The sequence below is a fragment of the Saccostrea echinata genome, unplaced genomic scaffold (assembly GCF_033153115.1).
Source record: "Saccostrea echinata isolate AGI-Se365-2 ecotype Australia unplaced genomic scaffold, CSIRO_AGI_Sech_v1 ptg000062l, whole genome shotgun sequence".
NCBI lineage: Eukaryota > Metazoa > Mollusca > Bivalvia > Ostreida > Ostreidae > Saccostrea > Saccostrea echinata.
In genome coordinates, this window is record NW_026889811.1 from 4014332 (window position 1) to 4038472 (window position 24141).

Here is a 24141-nt window from a genome sequence, read left to right on the forward strand (position 1 = left end):
ACCTATCTGTCAATAATCCAATTATCATTAATTTATCATCTAACAGGTTTAGTAGACGTAACAATTGATCCGTTTTGTAAACAAAATAAGTAATAAATATAAAAATTATATTAAATAAATAGTAATCATAAATATTTTTGAAACATGTATATTCTTTCACTCAGCAGTGTACTTCCTCAATTAAAAATGAATGTGATTGCTGTCATTCCCTTTTGTCTGTCCTTTAGCCAAACGCAATCTGTGTTACTTGATGGTCGTCTGAAAGAAAACCAGAACCAGAATTATTTCTTTTAGCAACTCTTCATTAAGACAATCAGTTGCAGAACTTTTTGAATATAATTTTTTTTTAAATAAGAATACCTGTAACATGGATTGTTATATCTTTCCCTGAATAATCTATTACCAGGTTGTTTTTTTTTTGTTTTTGTTTTTTTTTTTAATCTCTATTCCAAAATTAGATAAATGAGCATACCTGTTACATGGACTGTAATATCCTTTCCTGCAGAATCAATTGCCAGGTTTTCTCGATGAATTATATTTCCATTATGCTTAACTAGAAGTTGGTAGTCTCCTTTAAATACACTGGTACGTAACACGTGACCGGAAGTTATCATATGGGTGTAGTCTGTCCACCATGTCTTTTTCACCAGATCTAAATATTTTTGTCCAGCAGCATTTGCCTTTAAAAGACAATTTACATTTTGATTACTATAGTACTTCAATAAATTACATTGAAATAAAGTGAAGATATATAATGCAAAGTTCATTTTGCTAGTACCGTCACGGTAGCGCACTCGGCAGAGCGCTTGCTCCGTGATCGGAAGGACGTGTGTTAAAATCACATCCGCGACTGACCTAAGTAGATAAAAAATAGGTAGTAACTGTTCCTTCGCCAAGCGCTCGGCACTTTGAAGTGAAAGTTGCGGGTCCTCCGGATGAGACCTTAAAAACCGAGGCCCCGTGTCACGGTAGGCGTTGGCACGATAAAGATCCCTTACTGCTCAATGGCCCTAAATGCCGAATAAAAGTATAAATTTGAAGCCATTCACCGGTATTTGGTGACGTTTCTTTATGAGTAAAAATTCTCGAACAGGACGTTAAACAGCACACATTCAATCTCTTAGCTAGAAAACAGGCCTTCTTTAACTTCATTTCTGAAATTACATGTAACTATATAGATGCTGTTGAACATTGAAACAGTGACAAAGTAGATTTACGTGTACATACTCAAAGTTATATAACATTCTGATAGCAGGGATGCATACAGGTATACCTCTAATTACATCTATTTAAGGTCTAGATCTAGAGAAATATACTCAAGATTAAAAAGAAGATCCTGTAATCAATGATATATTGAGACCATTTATGTTTCTATTCCTATGTTATAGATGGTACTGAAAAGTGATATTTTGAGTTCATACATGCTGCTATATTTACAGTGGTATATAAACAGTAATATTTTAAGTCTATACATGTTGCTATACCAACTTTGGTAGAAGATTCTGTAAACACTGATATTTTGAGTTGATAGATGTTGTTGTACCTACCACAATAGAAAATGATATCGATCATGTTGCTATGCTTACCGTTAGAAGAACCTGTATACAGTGATTTTTTGGGGGTCACTCATGATTATGTTGGTATGCTTACCGTTATAGAAGATCCTGTAAACAGTGAAGCATCCTTGTCACGTATGGCTCCGTCCCAGAACCCCCACAAGAGTACCCCCTCTACCGCTGGGTGACTAAAGTACAGAGTTAAAGGTCCTCCAAAGCTGCAGCCTTTTTGGTGCTGTTTGCTACTCGAATCGTCAGTTCTGTGATACAGATCTTAAGTCCAGCTTCTGCTACTTTATCAAGTCTATACTGCAAAGTCATATTTTCGAGCTTTAATTTAACGCATTTGTCCTACATATACTGAGAATCTGCTAATAAAGATTGTGCCATTTAGAAACTATTTAGAAACTAAATGGTTTAAAAAAAGAACATGATTAAAAAAATGTTCAGACTTTACTTTATAAATTGTAAAACATATAGGTAAGCAGTTTGTACCTTAATGACGTCTAGGTCTATCTGAGAAGTCTTGAAGTGACTCTGAATACCGATTCCATACAACGGAACACTGTCTTTAAGTAGTTGTAGCGCCTGGTTTTTCAGAGCCTACAGAAATTAAAAAGAATTCGTTTAATATGTAAAGTCACGTCTTCATATTGTTAAAACATTATTTGAAATTCAGTAGGAATATAATAATACTCACCGTTGTGAAAAGATTTGAGGGAACAATTTTATAGTCATTGAGGAACAGTTTTGATTGGGGTTGTGCGACGTGAAGCCAACGGAACATCTCTTTGATGATATCTGGGTCCCCAGTGTGTTCCTCAAAATAACGTCCATGTAATGCCTCGTTATAAACATCCCAGTGATCTAAACTATATTTCACGCAAAGCACCATACGGTTTTATCATTTTGATTAATCAAAAGACTATTAAAACACCTCCCCTCAAAAACTGAATGTGTAGGAAAAAATTTCATTTGGATAAAAATATTTTCAGAAAATTTATTGTAATTGTAATCAGGACTCAAACTTACGTCCCATTGGTATGTGACGCAACGTCACTAATATGTCTCTTCATTTCATTTATGTAATCTGTATGAGATTTTCCGTCTAACCATTTCGGTGAATGTCCGTCTACTGCCCAAAATAGGTTATGTCCCCTTACATGCAATCTAGGAACATTAAAGTATTTCTGAATACAACTTGACAATTTCCATTTAACAACCAAAAACATATTGAAAGATAAAGAAGACACATTTTTCCCATGTGACACACAAATTAAGATAAAGAGAAGAAAACATTTTACCAGTTTAACACTCTAATCGAAAGAGAAAGAAGACCCTTTCACTCATACGACACCGTTTAGAAAAAGAAAGAGGACCATTTTATTTACCATTGTGACACACAGATTAAAAAATTAACTAGACTCAGTTTACCCATGTGATCGTAGTTTCGATATTGCTCCTACAGCTGTATCAAAATTAGGATGCCCCTGTGAATCAAGATATAAACTAAAAGACAGTTCTCCACTTTTAATATGTTATGTCTTTTAGGATATTCCGTTCAAATATATATCTAACCTCTGTCCTCTCAAGATGTTTCCACTTTAGAGCATTTTCCAGGACAACCCAGTTAAAGTTGTTAAAGATGAAGTTCTGATAGGCCTGGTGTGTGTCATCAACAAGAAAAGATGCTTTTACTGCTGTACCAAACGGAAAGGCGTGTCTCTTTTGAACAAGCTGTCAAAATGTTCTTCTTTGAATGAAATAGTTATTGATATATAAGTATTTGAATCAAATTTTAAAGGTTACTAAGTATCTATGAAACACTATTATTACCCGTATTGATATACCATCAGCGTGTGTTCCATGTGCCATCCTATGAATAAATGTGGAGATTCATCTCCAAATGTTATATGTTTATGACTGGATTCTAAAATAACTATCAATTTCATATATTTAAAATTTTATTGCTGACGATACCTGAGCGACACAGACGCCTTTCTGATGTTTTCTATTCTACTGACAGCAACAGGATGCCAGTGTGGATTGTGAGGGAGCTGTTGTAAACTGCAGTCATCCAGTAAGTAGTTGACAGAAGGCACGGTTACTTGTAGGAATAACTTCACACTGGTGGAACCTAACACAATGGTCATATGAATTTTAAAAAAAATTCGGATTTAATGCATGAAAAGACTTGTAGGCTATTGAATTTTTCTGAGTGCTGCGGTTGGGAGAGTACTAGCCCATTGGAGCACAGTTATTTTCATGAATTATTTTGCTTAGCTTATTATATAATCAAAACATTTCTTTAAAAAAGAACACCCAAAAGTAGTTATTGCTAAAATAGATAAGATTAGATCGATAATACAAAAAAAACTTGACATAACGTCTTAAGGATAACGATTACTCATGGTTTTAGTTGACAGAAACGGATTGCTTTAATGTACAGTATCTTAACTAAAAAAGGTTTAAAAGACACAAAAACCATGTAATAAATTAATATCAATTTCAAAAATTAATGTTTTATTATTTAAAAAAAAATATTCAAGAAAAAAGTAAATCTATTGTGATGCAGAAGAAATTCGAACTAAACTTTAATTTTTCATTATTTTACAAAATTTGTTTTTCTTGCGATATAATTCTCTGAGAGTTAAGATTGCATTTGTTTTAAACATCATTTTTTAAATTTATTTATGTTAAAGCTCATTTTTATATTTTAAATAATTGGATGACATGCAATGATGATTATCAAAAAATCCCAGACAATATATCTCAAGAATTTGATCATTGACTTAAATTCAAACTTTAAATACCAACAGAATAAGGGAAATATAAGTTAACTGAGATTATAAATAGTTTATGGTTCCTATCATTCAGATTTCTGTAATATTAGATTAAAAAGACGGTAAAAATGACCTAGTTATTTGAAAGTGAATAATAACACGCCAATCATAGGGCAACAGTGTACAATAGGCAGTTTTTCATTCCTATAATTAGAATTATTTGTGTCATATAAGAAAAAGTCATCCTTAAAAAATAAGGCAATGTTTTTATAAACAACTTCCCTTTCAATAAACTTTCATCCTCTTATCTACGTTCTAATTTTATAATTAATTTTTACCTGCTGGTACAAAGAAATCGCCGCTAATTTCTGTCCAGCCGAACCTCGATTCTTGATAAGGAAGTACCACAACCTTTATATTGTGAATATTCCCTTGAAAGATTGAAAAAAAAAAAATAAAGCCGATAATTAATTGTAAATATCTGTTTTACCAGATTAAAATGTATAAGGGAAGAAAGTAATGTAAAGGTCAAATTCGGCTTTTATTTGTCTTTCAAAATCAAAATCGTAATAAATAAATAAATAAAAATAAAAAAAAATAAATAAAAATTGGAAAATCTGTAACTAAGAAGTTTGAAAACACATTTATTTTGATTCGAATAATACACTGAGGAAGCTGCTAAATGGCAATCAGTAAGTACCTTTGATTTTTGAAAAGAATGTGTTGAATATAGCGTTACTGAGATTTTTATACACAAAATGTTTCTGATATTATTGCATGCAAATATAGAGACTTGATTGTGTTTCTTTTTTTCTAAAACATGCCTTAAAATAAATGAAAATTAACAAATTTAAGGAAATTTAAATATTGACCGAATTCATGACTGTGACCGAATAAATCCGATAACATAAAATCAGGAACGACTTTACTTTACCGGTCCCCAGAAAAACGCGCTAAAATATAGTGTCGCCGTAGGCGACTTCAATATATATGAGATCGCGTGAGCGATCGAAAAAAATAAAAAAATATGAGGTTTTAAGCCTTTTTGACCCCACATTCGAATTCTACGGTTAAAAGTTTAGTTTAAAACTTCGTTTATAAACGAAGTTTTTAACCTCGTTTTCTGAAAAAAAGTAATAAATGTTGTTTATTCAGTGAAAAGGAGACAAAAAATAATTGTGAACGAAGCGCGTGCGGCGCATGCTTAGTGCCGTTTCTTTCGTACTTAGCCATTTTTTTCATGTAAACAAACCAAAGAGATGTCGTTGAAGCTGAATTAAGATCTTGCAAAAAATACAGATGCAACTGAATTTCTTAATTAATCTAAAAGAACAAGACACTAACCCTAATCTCTCGGATGGTATGCGAGGACTAACCCAAATCTCCCAGGCGGATGCTAGACCATGCTAGACTAACCCATGTGCGAGGACTAACCCTAATCTCTCGGATATATGCGAGACTAACCCTAATCAGTCGAAAACTTATGCAAGGACTAACCCTAATCTTTCAGGTGGGTGAAAGACTAATCCTAACCAGTCGAAAAATGTGCAAAACCAACCCTAATCAGTTGAGTGACGTAAATCTTACGTCATAGTGCAATGAGCGCGCGGATCTTGCGGATCAATTTTTACGGGTTTTCCGCAATTTTCTTCTAAAGGCTTGTAGATATTGAGCTGATTTTTGGTATGTGGCTTTACCTTGATTAGTTATAGATCAAAGTTTGCATTTCGTCCCGCTTCATTAATTTTTGACGCAATTATGGCATTTTCAATTCTTAACCAGATTACACTTGCCGGTAGGGGACTAGTATTGCTAATGCAATACTCTCAGAATGCTTGTTCATCATTGCAATATACGATAAAAGTACGGTGGCAGAGGATAGTTTCGGATTAAGTACCGGTCAAAAATTATAAAAGAGAGAGAGAAACCTAAGGTTAGAATGCATATTATATTTGATTTTATTGTTAGAATATTTTATGTGTGCATTTGGAGGGAATTGGTTGCCTTGTATATTTAATTGATGAATTGTATCTTGAAAATGAGGTGGTATTTCAGTATCATGAAACAATACTTCTAAACTTCTTAAAAAATCCTTGATACAACTCAAATCAGGAGTGAATTACCATAAGGGTAGGTCTAAATTGTAAAAAAAGAAGATAAAATAATAATATAATATAATTTAAATTAATAAAATAATACGAGGATCGTCCCACAAAATCGTGAACTTCATAGTTATCTCGCACAGTACCTGACTAAAATTAATATTTTTTAACAATGTTGGGAAATGATATCTATGTTATTTTGACGATATACTATTAGTTTGTAATCTCTTTCAGATATAGAAAGACGCTCGGTAAAAAGAATGACGACATACTAAAAAGTAAGAAGCAGAACGTAATACGTGGAGACCATCTTCTTGAGAAGTTTAAAGTCATCATTTCGTAAGTTCTATGGTCGATACAATGACCTTGTCAGCAAATACAATTTATCATTGAGTCAAATGCTGACTGACGTTTTTCACACTAATTGTTAGGCCATTATTTACACACTGAATTGTCGACGGATTTTTCCGTTATTTCCCGATCATGACAAGGAGCACACGGCGGGTGTGACCGGTCGGCAGGGGATGCTCACTCCTCCATGGCACCTGATCCCACCTCTGATGTTTGGAGGTCCGTGTTTGCTCTGCTCCTATTTTGTATTGATTAATGAACTTTTGAGCTTGAATACTGTTCGTTATCTCCATATATTTCATTGAATCTTCAGGGTTGGGAAATACTCTATTCAAAGAATTAACTATGCGATCTTTCTATGACACTAGAATGTGTGAGACAGGTACCCGGTTAAAAACTGAAAATCAAATGTAATGTTTAATTTCAAACGAAATTTTAAAATTCTAAAGAAAAGAAGCAGAATTTCTGAACAGTTTTACATATGCCACGAACTACGTTGTTCTCGTCGGTGTTGCGCAGACAGCCACTATCTAAGATCAATCATCTGAGTTGATTCGATACGTCAGAGCATGCTCTACGTATGAACAATTTTTAAAACGAGGTAAGTTATTGAAAAACAAGTTGATAAAACAAGAATATCAACAGTCTCGTTTAAAGTCATCATTTCATAAGCTCTAAGGTCGATACAATGACCTTGTCATCAAATACAATCTATTATAGTCATATGCTGACTGAAATTTTTCATACATACTAATTGTTAGGCCATTATTTACACACTGAGTTGTCGACGAATTTTTCTGTTTTTTTTCCTCTCGAAAATGACAAGGAGCACTTGGCGGGTGTGACCGGTCGGCAGGGTATGCTCACTCCTCCATGGCATCTGATCCCACCTCTTATTGTTTTTTACATCCGTGTTTGTTCTGCTTCCAATATGTATTGCTTTAATGGAATTTGAGCTTGAATACTGTTCTTTTTCTCATTATTTCATTTTAATTATGAATATTGTAAATGTTCGCGTTTTTCTGGGACAACCCTCGTACATATTCAAATATTAGTATTAATAGTTTCGTATTTAGGTATTTACATACATATTCAAAAATAGTTAATTTATTTTAACTCAGAATTCTCGCTTCATGCAGTTTTATTGAGGCTAAATGTCTAATCTACATTACTGTTGTGAACAAATTGATTGTACCACCCCATGAATGCCCTAAAAAGTACCTGTCCCCTCATACTTTGCATCGGTCCCACTACCAAATGTCAACTTATTAAAGTAGATACCCTGTATGTCCCATTACATTGATTGATTGATTGGCTGTTGATTAACGCTCATTCGAAAATTTTCATTCTTATGGAGATGTCACCATATAACGGCGAAGGGCTTCAAAGTTAGGCCTATACTTGGCGAAAGAACAATAAAAACTGTGTTTTCCTTTAGGTTTGACGCGGCGCGGCGAACGAAAATCGAACCCGGACATCTTTATCAAAGCAAACGCCCTATCACTAGGCTACTGTGACCGGTTGTACCATTAGATCTTACCATAGGTGTTGACTACAGCTATTAAGTCGACTTCTACAGTAGTCGCATTGTTTGGCAAATTAAGCAACTTGAAATACATCCTAGCGATGTAGTTGTGTCCCGGAGGAACATGAACGTTAGCCAGGGGAGCGGACCAGTAATGGTTTCTGAAAGTTATAAGGACAGTACAGGTAATTAAAAACTATCCAGATTCAATGGTGTCTCCAAAAAAAAATTCGATTTTTTATAAAAAGAAAAATATGAGTTGAATTCCTGAAAGTGAAATACAATATCATGAAAAGTAAATGACAATAAAAATCAGACTAGAAAGTTTATCATTTTAGTGGCGTGGAAAATTAGACAGATATTTTTGTTGAAAAAAATATTTCACTCAAGTCAGGATGACCTTTGAGATATAACTTACCATTTTAAAAACATTTAAATAGTAAGTACTTTTGTATGAAACTACTGCGTGAAGATAAAACACAATTTTAATCGAACGACTTAAGATTGAAACAATACAAGCAGCGCAAGCACGGATCTCTCAAAGCATCAGAGGTCTTGCCTTTGAGTGCAGGCCATTAATTCTTTGCATTAGCTTGTTTACTGGACGTTTGCTTGCTTCTTTGTTAGAGAGTAAAGTGGACTGTAAAATTCATGTATTGAATCTTAACTTCTTCTTTTGACGCTAACAAATTCACTGAATTGGAAACTTAAGACTTGGTTTGCATGTACATATAAACAAGAAAGAAACGTACTTGATTCCTACATGGAAATTTATTCACTGATGTTGTCATTCTGATGAGTTCAACTTTCCATATCTCTCACCTGTTTGTTACCTTGATTGATCTACTTCCATGATATACGTCTGCTGTGTAGGACGTCATGGTACAATTCGTACAAACCCAGTTCCCGCTAAAACTTGTGCTCTCAAAGTCGGCATTATGAAGGTATTCTGTTGCAGCATCCACGAGGCTGGCAACAAAATACAATCGTATTAACAGAGGAAGTGTGTGCATTATCTGATAAGCTAAGAAAGTGTGGTGTACTATATTTTTCACTTCAACCTTTTATCAGACAAAGAAAGGTTAAATAAGTTTGATAAGAGTTATACATAATATCACTTCTTTACAATCCCGGCGTGTTACTATGGTTGTAGATGTGTAATTATAATTCAGATGCTGCAAGTAACCTAGATTTTTCAGAGGAAAGATCAGATTATGTTTTAACAGGGTTTTTTTCATAAACTAACTATACACTCGATAAATTTTGATAAATAATCGATAAATATATTATATTGATATATATAATGACGCTGCTGCTGCTGCTGATATATATATATATATATATATATATATATATATATATATATATATATATATATATATATATATATATATATATATATATATAATGTTACTTGTCTTTTCCGATTTAAAAAATTACATATTACATGAATAAGTACATGTATTTAATAAACTACTCATTGCTCCATAACAAGGATATTTTTCCTGCATCAACATGGACAATTCATTTTCTTATGACATATTTAAGGATTAATAGATGCACGTGATCAAAAGTTACACCATCTGTTATTATTTTTTTCTATCTAATAAGATGCATTTAAGACAAATCTTTTGAAAAAAAAAAAACGTTGCACCAAATAAGAAATTTTTATGCTTTGTTATTTGCTCATCGTATTAACTCTTTCAAGTAATCTGACCATGTTTCACATATTCAACTCTCTATATGTATAATATTGGAACTAATCAACAGTTCATAACATGATAATTCGAAAGTTACGTGTGCTCCAGAATAAAATGCTATTTACGAGAGAAGGGGATTTTATTCTCTCACCCCCTCCTGAACGAACTTGAAAAACGGTTGAAGATTTAGATTGGCTTATACTCATTCGGCTATATCGCCACTGTTTTTGCGATGTAATACTTTGGAAACTAAACTGTAGATCTATAATACAAAAGATTTGTCTCATCAAATAAAGTAGGGAATGGGCACCATAAGGGAGTGTGGGAGCTGGACGGTTCTCGTTGCAAAAAGTAATAGTTCATACTGATATTCAACTGAAGTTTTTAGTTGTAAATAGTATCATGCTCCAGCATATCGAAGTCGTACAAGTTAACTTGATTTCTATAAGGTCTTGAAAATTGAAATTTTCAGTATAGCTTTGTTTCAAACTCTATCAAAATAATCACAAAATACAGATTCATAGCCTTTAAATAAAACGTGTGTAATTTTAAGGCGCATTTTCGTCAAATTCTAGAAGTAATTCTTAAATTGACAGAAAAAGTGAGGACAGTCATCGGAACGGAACTGTGTCCAATCATAAAATTATATTTTAATACAGTTGAAAGGAAGTCAAGGATAAAATATTTTTTCAAAAATGTACAACTGGAGATTAATAGAATATATTCAAATCATTGATTTATAATTAGTATATACAATTTTTCGACAGTGTGTACAATTTGGAAGACACTACAGAAAGTGGAAAACCACTGCTGTTTGATGAATATAGGATCTTTGTTGTTAATCTAGATGATTGATGACTGTGATTCGAGAGGCACCGACCGGCCTGTTAAGAGTCGATGCCCCTTATAGACTCATCAGAGTGACAATAGAATAACATACAGCTGATGAGGAAGTTAAATTTAATTTAAATGCATGTCGTGTAATACTTTTTCCTTATATTAAGCTAATATATAAAGCTGTAAAATGTATTGCAGCTGACCCTCTTCTTTTCTATAATGGTATATTGTACAAACGAATAGATACATGTCTGATTTGCAATAAATTATAAGAGCTAAATACCTCTTAATATGAATTTGCAATAAGATAAAAATAAAAGGAACTCTTTATGTAAAGTTACAAACTTTCCTGATATGTATAACAAAATAATCCGTATCTGAACATGACTTCCATTTCTCATTTTAAAAAAAGTCAGGAAATATACACGTAGACTTTTGCTACCAACTATTCAAATCAAATTTTGATTTAAATAAGAAGGAAAGATAATTCTGTGGGTCCCTTTGATATTTCTTTATCCAAATGCAATCTGTGTCACTTGATGGTAATCTGAAAGGAAACAATGGATTATTTCCCTTTTCAACGCCACGTTCAGAAACTATGTAAATGCGGTTTTTTTTAATCTCTATTCCAAAATTAGAAAGTGAGCATACCTGTTACATGGACTGTAATATCCTTTCCTGCAGAATCAATTGCCAGGTTTTCTCGATGAATTGTATTTCCATTGTGCTTAACTAGAAGTTGGTAATCTCCTTTAAACACACTGGTATGTAACACTTGACCGGAAGTAATCATATGGGTGTAATCTGTCCACCATGTCTTCTTCACCAAATCTAAGTATTTTTGTCCAGCAGCATTTGCCTGCAAAAGACAATTTTTTTTGTAGGCTCTTACATTTTACAAATTAAGATAAAATACAAACATGTAACATTGCAGAAGGAATATATAATGATTATTGCTTAAAATTATCTTATATAATAAAAAAGTCTAAAAATTGAATATGTTTTTGCGCATCATGTATAAAAATACTTTTAATCAGTTTTCCAAATTCTCTAATAATTTTTGCAATTCTTTGTAAAAATCTTCTAATTTTCTCTTACTACAATATAGAAATTTTTATAGATATGTAATCCAGGAAAGAAACATTTATTCCATAGAGCTTGACAATATCTTCATGACTTAAAAAGTCTTTGTTTTCACCAATAATGTCACTTACAAAAAGTATCTCACATTTGTACTATTTTCCCCAGAAGATGGATAAATTGTTTATCTTTATTTTATCATTAAACCATAAAATTTTCTTAAATATTTTAGGTTCAATACAAACATTATCATAAGTTCTAAATTCCTTCCAACAATTTAAAATATCCATATAAAATTGTGGTATATAAATGTTTAAAATATCTATACAGCATTTTGATTGAAGTAGAGTTTGTAAATCTATATCTTCTAAATAAGCTTGAAAAATCATGAACCATTCTGGTCGGTTATTGTTAAAACAATACATTCTTAAGTGACTTAACCTGATATTCAAAGTTTGGAACTTTAAGTCCACCCTTGTTTATTTTTTGGCATGCTACAGTTAATTTAACTTTTGGTTTTTCACTATTCCATATAAAAGATGTTATTAATTTGTTTATTTCTTTTATAAACTCATTGAAAATGGGTAATACAGTTGCTTGATAAATAATTTTTGGAATTGCTAGTGTTTTTGTTATTAAAATCCTTCCTATCAAAGAAAGATGCCTCATTTTCCAAAGATTGAGAGTTGCTTTAATATCATCTAATTTGGAATTGAAATTTTTAACTAAACAGTCATATTCCCCATGTACACTAAACCAGATTCCAAGTGTAAAAAATAAACCATTGGACCATTTCACTGGTAAACTTCCTGGAGGAAAATTCCTAGAGCTACCAATCCATATGGCTTCTGTTTTATTTAGATTGATCTTTAAACCAGAGCAATATTTAAAATTTTGGATGATTCTCAATACTTCAAATCCTGATTTTTCATCATTTAAGAAACAAGTGGTGTCATCTGCTAACTGACTGATTTTAAATTCTGTTTCACCAATTCTTAAACCATGAATACTTTTATTTGATCTTATTGCAATAGCCATTAATTCAACACATAAAATAAATAGATGAGGTGATAAAGGACATCCTTGTCTAACGCCTCGAGAAATCTTGAAAAAGGAGGAGGAATACCCATTATTAATTAAACTTATAAAATTCAAATTGAAGTCCATCACTTCCTGGAGATTTATTTAATTTAAATTCTTTTAAGATATTTTCACATTCATCTTTACTAATTAAATCTTCACATGTTAGAGAATCTTCTTTAGTAAGTTTTGGAATATTTTCACAGTCCACAAAATAACGAATATGTTTTTGATAGTTGTTTTTTTTTTTCTAAATTAGTTGAGTAGAGATTTTCAAAGAAACTTTCTTCTTCCTTGAGGATTTCATTTTTATCACATATAATTTTGTCATTAACTACCAACCTATTTATACACTTATTTCTGTAATTTCTTTTTTCTAAAGACAAAAAGTATTTTGTAGATTTTTCTCCCTCTTCACACCATTTTGCTTGAGATCTCAATATTATGCCCCTTGTTTTTATGTCTGTTAATGCATTTAGTTTTCTTTTATTTCATTTAATAAAGTCATATTTTCTTCAGATGGAAAAGACAATTTGCAAATTTAAGGACTTCAACAAATTGCATTGTAGTAGTATGCCGATACATAATCTGCGTTTGGTTTTCTTCTAGAAAACAAGTTATCTCTTAATTCGTTTCTGAAATAACATGTAACTATATAGGTATGGTAAAATGTTTTTAAAATAAGACGGTTCGGTGGGTTGGCCATTGTTTTGTTTTGTTTGATTGTTGTTTAAAGCACCCCCTTTTTTTACTTATATGGAGACGCCACCACTTGCCGGTGGAGAGCTGCAAATTTTGACCTATGCTCGGCACTATGGGCCATTGAGCAGTGAGGGATCTTTTTCGTGCCAACACCTACTGCAACACGGGACCTCGGTTCATACGGTCTCGTCCGAAGGATCGGTCTCCACGTCCTCCTCAAACACGCAACGTAAGGATCAACTCCTTACTCCTCGACTCTAGAGCAGACGCTCTACCATTGCGCGACGCAGGCGACTGATGGCCATTGTAACACTATACTTTGGGAAGATATGGAGCGCTACGTCCACAAACTATTGGACACGATAAATCGTGACAAGGAGGGCTGACAGATATATACATGCACTTAAAGTTATATAACATTCTGTAAACAGGGATGTATACAGCTGTACCCTCAATTCCACAATTTATAAGAAATTTCCTGGAAAAGTGATAGTTTGAGGCTATAGATGTTGTTATACTTTTCGTTATAAATAATACTGTAAACAGTGATATATTTTGTAAAAGTTGCCATAGCTAGTTGATACATGTTGCTATACTTACCGTAATAGAAGATCCTGTAAACAGTGACACATTGGGATCATATATTGCTCCGTCCCAGAACCCCCATAACAGAACCCCCTCTACCGCAGGGTGACTAAAATACAGAGTTAAAATGTCCTCCAAAGCTGCAGCTTTTTTGGCGCTGTCTGATTCTAGAATCGTCAGCTCTGTGATCCAGATTTTAAGTCCAGCTTCTGCTACTTTATCAAGTCTATACTACAAAGACATAATAAGTGCAAAGTAGTTGTTGTATAAAGCATAAGTGTATACCGTGAGTCTCCAGATGTTAAGTTTCACAACATTATATACCAAATTATCACGAAAATGATATGACGAGAACAGTTCAGTCTCCTTCTTGATTAGAAATACCGAGAAACTGATCGTTAATTACTTGGAAAGTACAAAGGACGTGGATATAAGTAAATAAACTACTATATTAATACTGAAGTGTATGGGTAAGCAGTACATACCGTATAACGGGTATTTTCTGCGGTTGTCCAATTTTTGCGGAATTTTGCGGATAGGACAAATCCGCAAAAATTACAATCGCAAAATATTTTTCAATATTTCTTCAGATATATATTTTATACATGCAAGTATGGTAAGTGGTGCGTATGTCCTCGTTAGCGAGAAAATTCGGGTGTCATCGAAATTCGAAGATTTTAGATATCAGGATTTTTCACAAAACATATTGAATTAAAACGTTGCTGTAAATAATATCAATTTAATAAGTTTATACATAAACATCTTTTCTTGTACCTACTTCTTTATTTTATACGGATATACATGTAAATGACTAAAAGAGATTTCGCAATGAAGTCCAAACTCCGATAGCTGCAAACAACACATAGTAGCTTTTCTTTCTTTCTTTAACACTTTTTTCAATCTTGTGTTTTATCTGGAGACCATAATCACTGCTTGTATACACAAAGTGGCTTGATTGTCTTGTGAATTTCACACAATGCAGACGACTGACAGGATTAGTTACGCCTCAATGCACATGGCACCTGTGATTGTACACGGTCAACTTTAGGTTACTTGATTATGCAACTGTTTGTTTGAGCTTAAAATATAAACACCAGATTAATTTTGATGGCAATTTACTATAAGTGTATTTTTTAGAATATGGCTTGGATGCATTAATTATCTATATATTAAAATATTTTAATAGATCGCATAAAACGTTTGTTACAATGTAGAATAAAGATTTTTTTGTTGTTGTTTGGGTGGACCGATACTGCAATAATTCATTTCAATTGGGACTCGACATAATTTTACAAAGACTAACTGAAAAGATAGTAGTTTAATTAAGCTTAATAGCTTAATACCAGTTCTCATGCAACCTTGATCAATATGTCTCAATGAATTTATAAAACGTAAACATGGCAGCTATCTGATAATTAATTCTTAGAGATTGGTGATCATACCCAGTAAATATTTTTTTGCGGTATAATGCAACCGCAGAAATTGAAAACGCAGAAATTAATTTGCTATCTTTTAGGGGTTAAATCGCAAAAATTTCCAACCGCAGAAAATACCCGTTATACGGTACCTTAATGACATCAAGGTCTATATGAGAAGTCTTGAAATGACTCTGAATACCAATTCCATACAGCGGGACTCTGTCTTTAATTAGCTGCATTCCCTGGTTTTTCAGAGCCTATAGAAATAAAAAAAAATTGGCTTAATGTGTCATCAATGTTATCATCCTTAAAATCGGAAAGGAAAATAAAAATATGCTTTATTAACAATTATATCAAAGAACAGTTGCTTTCTCCTTACTATGAATCCTGACTATGAATTTTCTTTTTACACTTACTGTAGTAAAAAGATTTGAATTCACAATATTGTAGTCATTAAGGAACAGTTTTGATTGGGGCTGAGCGACATGAAGCCAGTTGAACATCTTCTGGATGATATCAGGGTCCCCAGTGTGTTCCTCAAAATAGCGTCCATGTAATGCCTCGTTATAAACATCCCAGTGATCTAAACTATATTTCAAGCAAAGTACCAGTATAATTTTATCATTTAGTATAATCAAAACAATGTAAACACCTCTTTCACAAAAACATCTCCTGTAAGAATAGATTTTTATTGGATACAAAAGTTTTCCGGAACCTCCATGGCGCCTTACCAGCAGCAGAACAGTTGCAGTTGAATATTTGAAAACCAAGTATTTCACATCTTCCTGATCATGCATCTTGTATAACATATAACTATGTAAAATTCTTACATGTTTGTAGAGTAAATAAACTTTCAGCTAATCTGAATAAATTTTTTTGCCCTAAAATGAATCAGAGTGCAAACAAGTTATCAATTTAAGAAAATGTGTTTTCTGCTTTTAGTTGTTACCAGGACTCCAGACTTACGTTCCGTTGGTATGTGACACAATATCATTGACGTGCCTCTTCATTTCATTGATGTAATCTGAATGAGATTTCCCGTCTAACCACTTTGGTGAATGTCCATCTACTGCCCAAAATACATTATGTCCCCTTACATGCAATCTAGAATTATTAACATGTATTTTTGAATACAATATGACATTTCCATTCAAGGAACAACCACACAAAAATTGAAAGAGAAGAAGACTCAGTTTACCCATGTGATCGTAGTGTCGATATGGCTCTTACAGCTGTATCAAATTTGGGATGTCCCTGTTGATCAAAATAGAAATTAAAAACATGGTTTGTTTTCATTTTTATGTTATGTCTTCTTTGCTATTTTGTTCAATTATATATCTAACCTCTGTCCACTCAAGAAGTCTCCACTTTAGAGCATTTTCCAGAACAACCCAGTTAAAATTGTTGAAGACGAAGTTCTGATAGGCCTGGTGTGTGTCATCAACAAGAAAAGATGCTCTTACTGCTGTACCAAACGGAAAGGCGTGTCTCTTTTGAGCAAGCTGTAAAACGTGTTGTTATCAATAAGAAAGACATTCATCGGACTAGAATGACCTCAGGCATTGGTTAATGGACGTCACATGTATACTTTTAATATTTTTCTGGACGATGAATAGCAAAATTTTGACAGCAATATGGCGGATAAAACAACGGTTTGTCATCCAACTTAAAAGGAAAACGTAATGCAAGCGCTGTTTTTGCTTTTAATTCATTACGTCCTTACCGATTTGGCAATGCTTCGATTAAATTAAGAATAGCTATTCGTTTCAGTAATATAATCAGTAAAGAACAAGATGATAAGAGTAGAATTTTTACACAGATGAGAAATCAGTTTATTGTAATTGATCTCGGTAGATTTGTTAACTGCTATTTGTCCTTGACAAAACTAACATTTTTTTTTTTTAGATTTGACTGACTATCTACAAAAGATATTACAGGTTGTTCAGGTCCATGGATGGCGAGGCAAAGCCAAGTCCATGGACTTGAACAATCTGTATTTTTTATGGACAGTCCTTTACAAACCTAGAAGGTAATTATTATGGAATACAAAATGAATTATAAAGATAATCTATCTATCGGACAATATTATTACCTGTATTGATATACCATCAGCGTGTGTTCCATGTGCCATCCTATGAATAGATTTGGAGATTCCTCTCATAATGTTTTAAATTTTATGACTGGATTCTAAAATGGCTCTCAATCCATTCATTTAACATTTGATTGCTGACGATACCTGAGCGACACAGACGCCTTCCTGGTGTTGTCTATTCTACTGACAGCATCAGAATGCCAGTGTGGATTGTGAGGGAGCTGTTGTAAACTGCAGTCATCCAGTAAGTAGTTGACAGAAGGCACAGTTACTTGTAGGAATAACTTCACACTGGTGGAACCTTTGCAAAGGAAAAATAAATCAAAGTAATATTTCTGAAATTCAATTTATGATAGCAATGCAATTGAACTATGTTAGAAGAATTTTTCTACTGCTTTATAATTATTCAATTAACTTTATAATAATTTCTTTCCACTTAATTATTCATACGACAATACATGAGATCAAGTAAAAATTGGTTCCATATGCAATCGGTAATGCCAAAAAATAAATAAATAAATAAATAAATAAATAAATAAATAAAAAATAATAATAATAATTCTCAGATCTTGTCTCATTAAGTAAGCTAATTTTGAAACAACTCCTATTTAGTTAACTATTTTATTGATTTCATCATTAATTTTTACCTGCTGGTACAAAGAAATCACCGCTAATCTCTGTCCAACCGAACCTCAGTTCTTGATGGGGAAGCACGGCAGTTTTTATTCTGTGGGTTCTCCCTTGAAAATAATAACAAAAAAAATAATTAAATGTATTATCTGTGTTAATTAAAACATATATAACTGCAAATAAAAAAGTACGGAATATATTTGATATCATTGATATAAAGACGTTTTCTAAAATAAACTATGCACTTAAATTAATGAAAATTTGAAAAAAAAAATTATAACAAAATGCTAGAACTTTGTTTTTATTACAAATTTGACTCTGGAAGATCCCGTCTACCTCACCAATGCATAGGGCTCACGGTGGGTGTGACGGTGGGTGTGACTGTGGGTGTGACGGTGGGTGTGACCGGTCGACGGGGAATGTTTTATTCCTCCTACGCAATTGAATTTCCAAGGGTCCGTGTTTTATGCCCTGTGTTACAACGCGAAATGTAATAACGACGCGAAATATAATAAACTGGGATTATTACATTTTGCGTTATTACATTTTGCGTCGAGATCAACGCAAAATGTAATAATACATTTTTTTGATTATTACATTTTGCGTTATTACATTTTGCGTCGAGATCAACGCAAAATGTAATAACGCAAAATGTTATAATATAGAATAATGATTATTACATTTTGCGTTATTACATTTTGCGTTGATCTCGACGCAAAATGTTATAACGCAAAATGTAATAATCCCAGTTTATTACATTTTGCCTTCTTATTACATTTCGCGTTGTAACAGCCCTGTTTACATATTTGTATTGTTTGTAGGTTTTTTGAGATCGATTACTGTTCGTAATCTTCACCGGACCTGTTCACTTAGGCAAAAAACTTAGATTAATTTTGTGTCCTGTAACTTTTATAAATTTGATGACGTAAAATCAATTCTTATTTTTAATCGTAGATAATCATAGGCATTTTATTGTAAAATATTGCATTGTGCTGAAAAACACTTGAAAAGAAGGGGGATTACCCTGAGTCTGCACACAAATATTTATTTACATTTTAATGCAAAACTTGTCTTTAGCGTGTGTAAAAACAAATGATCAGACATTTTCTTTTTGTAGCTACAGAGAAAATATTAAAAAGGTAGTATCGGTCTCTATGTTTAAATCTTTATTCGATTAATTTTATACATAATAGAGAAAGTTTCTGTGTGTATATTTTTTCAAGTGCAAGATGTATTTCTGATATATCATATTTGCATCATTATTGTTTATGTTCATCTTCTTTCAAAAAAGATGACTCCAAATGCATTTTCTATTCCCATATGCATTAATTGTATTATCTCAATGAGAATTTCATTTATATTTTACGACTTTTTCTCATATCATTTAAAAGAATGTATATATTGTGCTTTCACTAATATTCCATTACAAACTACCAAGTTGCTTTAGTAAGACATCATGTATGTGTTCTTTACCGTGAGTATTTACAGCAGCCATGAGGATGACTTCTATAGTATTCACATTGCTCGGCAAATTAAGCAACTTGAAATACATCCTAGCAACATAGTTGTGTCCCGGAGGAACATGAACGTTTGCCTGGGGAGCTGACCAGTAATGGTGTCTGAAAAATACAGGGAGAGGTTATAGGAATATCCATAAGACTTTTGGGAATGAATTCAATGGAATCTCCAAAGGAAAAAAGTATATTAAATCCTCGATGGAAGGACACAAACTAACAAAAGAATTAGCTTTTTAATATATGGAAAAGGAAAAGACAGTGATACTGACCATCATTGATCACAAATTTAATGAAAAATAAAAATAAGTCAAAGAAAAAAAAATCCACTCAGAAACATTTTTTTTTTACTTTAAAGAGACAGTACGGCTGCAAAACGTATGATTTTTCTTTCAAATTTACCCAATATATCGTTAAAAGAGAAGGTACAAAGTTGATGTCGACAGTTGGAGAAACATGAGTATTCTCTCCTTATACCCAATTATAATAATAAGAATCTTTCGGAAATGCGTACAAATCGGAGCAATCTTGTGTACCACGTGAATTCTGAATGACACGTGGCTAAACTGTAGAGATTATTGATTGTATGTTGTTTTACGTCCTATTCGAGAATTCTTCATTCATACAGAGACTTTACAATCATAATGGAATATGAGGTAAGAACGCGTCTCAAACGCAAAATATCATAACTTTTCCGATAAATTATTAATTGTGTAATTTGTAATCTGCTTTTAGAGGCATTTTAAAGAAATAAAACCATAAATGTTGACGTTCTGTATATTGGAGCCGGGGGGGGGGGGGGGACCACCAAATCAAACGTTATCACGGCAAAACGTCAAAAAATATTTTCAAGGTTCCATCAGCGACTATATAATTTGCACTTTAAATGACAATAATATTTATAGAACATGTGTATTTTTATGTTGAGTTTGCACTTTTTGCACTTTTTTTGTTCTTTGAAAGCGATGGAGTTAAGAGAAATGATAACATGTATCAACAAATATGTTTGGTAAAATCTTTGCAAGCCCTGCATGAGACTTGGCCAGCTCCCGTTTCTCCGTCATCCAACGATCTTATTTCTCAAATAAACTTTGGCCAGACAATTGGCTTGGTAACGCTATCTTTTCAATTCTCAAACTTTGGCAAGGTTGCTACTACTAACCGTGATAAGAACATAAGTGTGAATTGAATGGAAGTCGGAATCCCTTACACGTTGTGATGTGTACTTTTACGGGCCATAAATAATAAATAATTTCAATGTTATAATAAAACATATTTGATAACGAAACCTATACTTTTCTGAGAGTTTATACATTTATGAGTAGTAGATAAATCTCCATCCCCATCTAAATTTTTTTAAGTTGGTTTTTTTTTTATTATATGAGCCGTACTGTCCCTTTAAGGCTTAGTTGTTTGCTCTGCTCCTATTTTGTATTGTATAATGGACTTTTGAGCTTGAATACTGTTCGTTATCTCCATATATTTCATTGAATTTGAGATTTATAGAACAATATAGAACAATATTCACAATAGACAGCATTTAGCCCAGTAAAGTTCTACAAAAATGAAAGAAACGATCTGTTCGCAAATTTACAACGCTTTCAATATCAATTGGACCCGTGGTTACTACATACTGATTAAAAATAACGGGTTTTTCTCTGGTTAAAGAAGTCATGAGTAGCGTTTTTTCACCATTTTCTTAATGTTCCCCCCAAAATGACAAAAATGTATTACAATAGTTTAAATAAAGCACAAACTCTGGTCCAAAATGTACAAGTAAAAAAATAAAACTTCTGTATTCTAACAACCTGTTCCTTATGAGCACTTATTGTGTCCCTTTATAAGCCGACTTAGACTCAATTTATACACAAAGGCAGCCAGTCTACTGACAAATAAGTTGATGTTATAAGGCTTTCCACAATCTCGTTTAAAGTGATCGTTTCAAATTTTATAGTTGTCAATTATTTACAAATGTATTAATGGATTTTAATAATAAATTTGTTGCATGGTCTTTGACTTTGACTAAACTTTTTGACATGCCTTTGACTACCGATAACTCCGTTTGCCTGATTAATACAAAGGGCCCAGGATGTTGTGACCAGTCAACCGGGGATGCTAACTCCTCTAAGGTTATGTTCTTACCTCAGGTGTTTCCAGACGTCTGTGTTTTATTACTTGGTCACGATTCGTGTTGTTTACAGGATGAGGATGATCAATGTTCATCAACTTCATCCTTTTTCATTATTGATGAAGTGCATTTAATTTTTCGAATCGAGGGATGTTACACTATAGCTGTCTGTTATAATTCAATTATTTGCCGAATGAATCTCTTTTTTTCATATTTAAGTTTGTGCAAAATTCAGGACCATCAATTTTTTTTTTAATTTACAAAGCCTGATTTCTTACATTTGACCTCTCAGAAACACTTCACTTTTGGGTAATAAAGGTATAATTAAGTTTCTATTGTAAATTGATATTATAATGGAGCGTAAGATAACAATCAATTTATTGATCCATGAATGTTTATGTGAACGTATTTCTTTGATATAATCAAACTCAGCACAACTTTGACTAAGATTTTCCAATATCTAAATAATATGTTTTTTTCTTAAAATATAAGGTTAAGACAGGGAGGGGATATTAACAGCAAAGAGGGTATATAGACATGCAGTACAAGGTATGTAGCAGCATGATGTCCCTTAGACAATTTTCTGCTCCGATTTACTTCTGTCCATATTTTAATCGGGAAGAATATTGTAAAGAGGGCAGATGTTTTGCTTACTACTTTATGGAATAGTTATACTGAATGGATATTTCAATCATGAAAAGGTGAAAATAACAGTGTTCATCCTCATAAATCTGTAAATAGTACGAATCGTTAACAGAGCAAAAACATGGACCTCTGGAAACCCCAGAGGTTAGATCAAGTGCTTAGGAGATGTAAGCATTCCCTGTCAACTGGTCGCATCTTCTATGATCCCCATATATTGATTGTAAAATCAATGGCCTAACAAATGGTACGAAACATGTAAGTAAAAAAAAAAAAAAAACGATCCAACAATAGGTTGTATTTGCAAATAAGGTTATTATATCGACCACAGAATCTGGGAAATATTGACTTTAATCGGGATTGTTGAAAACCCTGTAATATCAACTTTTTTATTAGTAATCTGTCCCGGTTTTATGAATTGATGTCGTGCATCTAACATCTAAGCCCAAAAGTAGATAACTAATTTCACCGACGCTAAAACACTCTTAAGTTTAATTTAAGAGATTTTTTTTTTATATCTTAGGTTTTAAATACGAAGAACATAGATTTGATTTTCACATTAAAGCTTATATATCGATGTTGTCAGTTGGATAAAATAACTTTCCATTTCACTCACCTGTTTGTTACCTTGATTGATCTACTTCCATGGTAAACGTCTGCTGTGTAGGACGTCATGGTACAATCCGCACAAAACCAGTTCCCGCTAAAACTTGTACTCTCAAAGTCTGCATTATGAAGATATTCAGTTGCAGCATCCGCGAGACAGGCAACAATGTACAATTCCAACAACAGAGGAAGTGTGCGCATTTTCTGATATACTAAGAATTAGCAGTGTACCAAAATTTACACTTCAACTCTTATCAGTCAGAGAAAGGTCAAATTAATTTGATAAGAATTATTACATAATATTTAACATATGAATATCGTAACCTTAAGAGTTCTAATTTGCTAAGGATGTAGATGTGCAATAAAGGTCATAAAGGTCCAGATGCTGCAAGGGACCTAGATTTTCCAGATGAATAATCAATCAGTTTACTTTTAGGATCTTTAGTTTCCTTCTAGCTAGCTAATTTCAATGTTTATCAGAATTACACTGATAATGACAATATATTTGCTTTGATCAATTTATATATTTCATCAAGTAAGAATAAATTTGTGTTTCATACGCATTGTAAGACTGACATATCTTCAGGTTTGTAAACTTGTGTCCAATATATCATGTTCTTTATCCTTTCTTATTTACATAAACAGATCAATTAAATATAAAAGGAATCATGCCTTTATTGCTAACTTGAAGAATCAAAGCAATTGAGGTAACGGTAAATGTATGAATTGAATATGTCAGAATTTCAAAACATATAATTAAAAGTGATTTTTTTACAATAAAATTATAAATATCTCTTTTCGATCATCCAG

General features: G+C 32.7%; 2 protein-coding genes across 2 annotated transcripts; both read right to left on the minus strand.

Moving 5' to 3' along the window:
- Positions 1-223: 223 nt before the first annotated feature.
- Positions 224-3431, minus strand: LOC133175307 (uncharacterized). Its single transcript, XM_061310401.1, is given in 9 exon segments — positions 224-258; positions 473-680; positions 1651-1760; positions 1763-1865; positions 2052-2159; positions 2257-2428; positions 2991-3046; positions 3135-3293; positions 3393-3431. Coding segments are annotated over 9 exon segments (990 nt in total).
- A 7918-nt stretch (positions 3432-11349) lies between these two features.
- Positions 11350-23548, minus strand: LOC133175412 (anti-sigma-I factor RsgI6-like). The gene is made up of 13 exons (XM_061310518.1): positions 23342-23548; positions 19915-20060; positions 18459-18551; positions 17956-18112; positions 17812-17851; positions 17063-17221; positions 16918-16973; positions 16686-16823; positions 16136-16307; positions 15869-15976; positions 14317-14532; positions 11506-11713; positions 11350-11401 (listed from the first exon to the last, which is right to left on the minus strand). Exons 1-13 carry the CDS (start codon positions 23530-23532, stop codon positions 11367-11369), a joined length of 1719 nt encoding a protein of 572 aa, XP_061166502.1. The 5' UTR covers positions 23533-23548; the 3' UTR covers positions 11350-11366.
- Between the last annotated feature and the right edge of the window lie 593 nt (positions 23549-24141).

Excerpts from the sequence above, each read along its gene's own strand:
- LOC133175412 (XM_061310518.1), bottom strand. The coding sequence starts at position 23,532 with ATGCGCACACTTCCTCTGTTGTTGGAATTGTACATTGTTGCCTGTCTC. Across the intron at positions 20,061-23,341 it reads TCAATCAAGGTAACAAACAG|ACACCATTACTGGTCAGCTC; the intron begins GTGAGTGAAATG and ends TGTATTTTTCAG. Across the intron at positions 11,714-14,316 it reads TTACAGGATCTTCTATTACG|GCAAATGCTGCTGGACAAAA; the intron begins GTAAGTATAGCA and ends TGTCTTTTGCAG.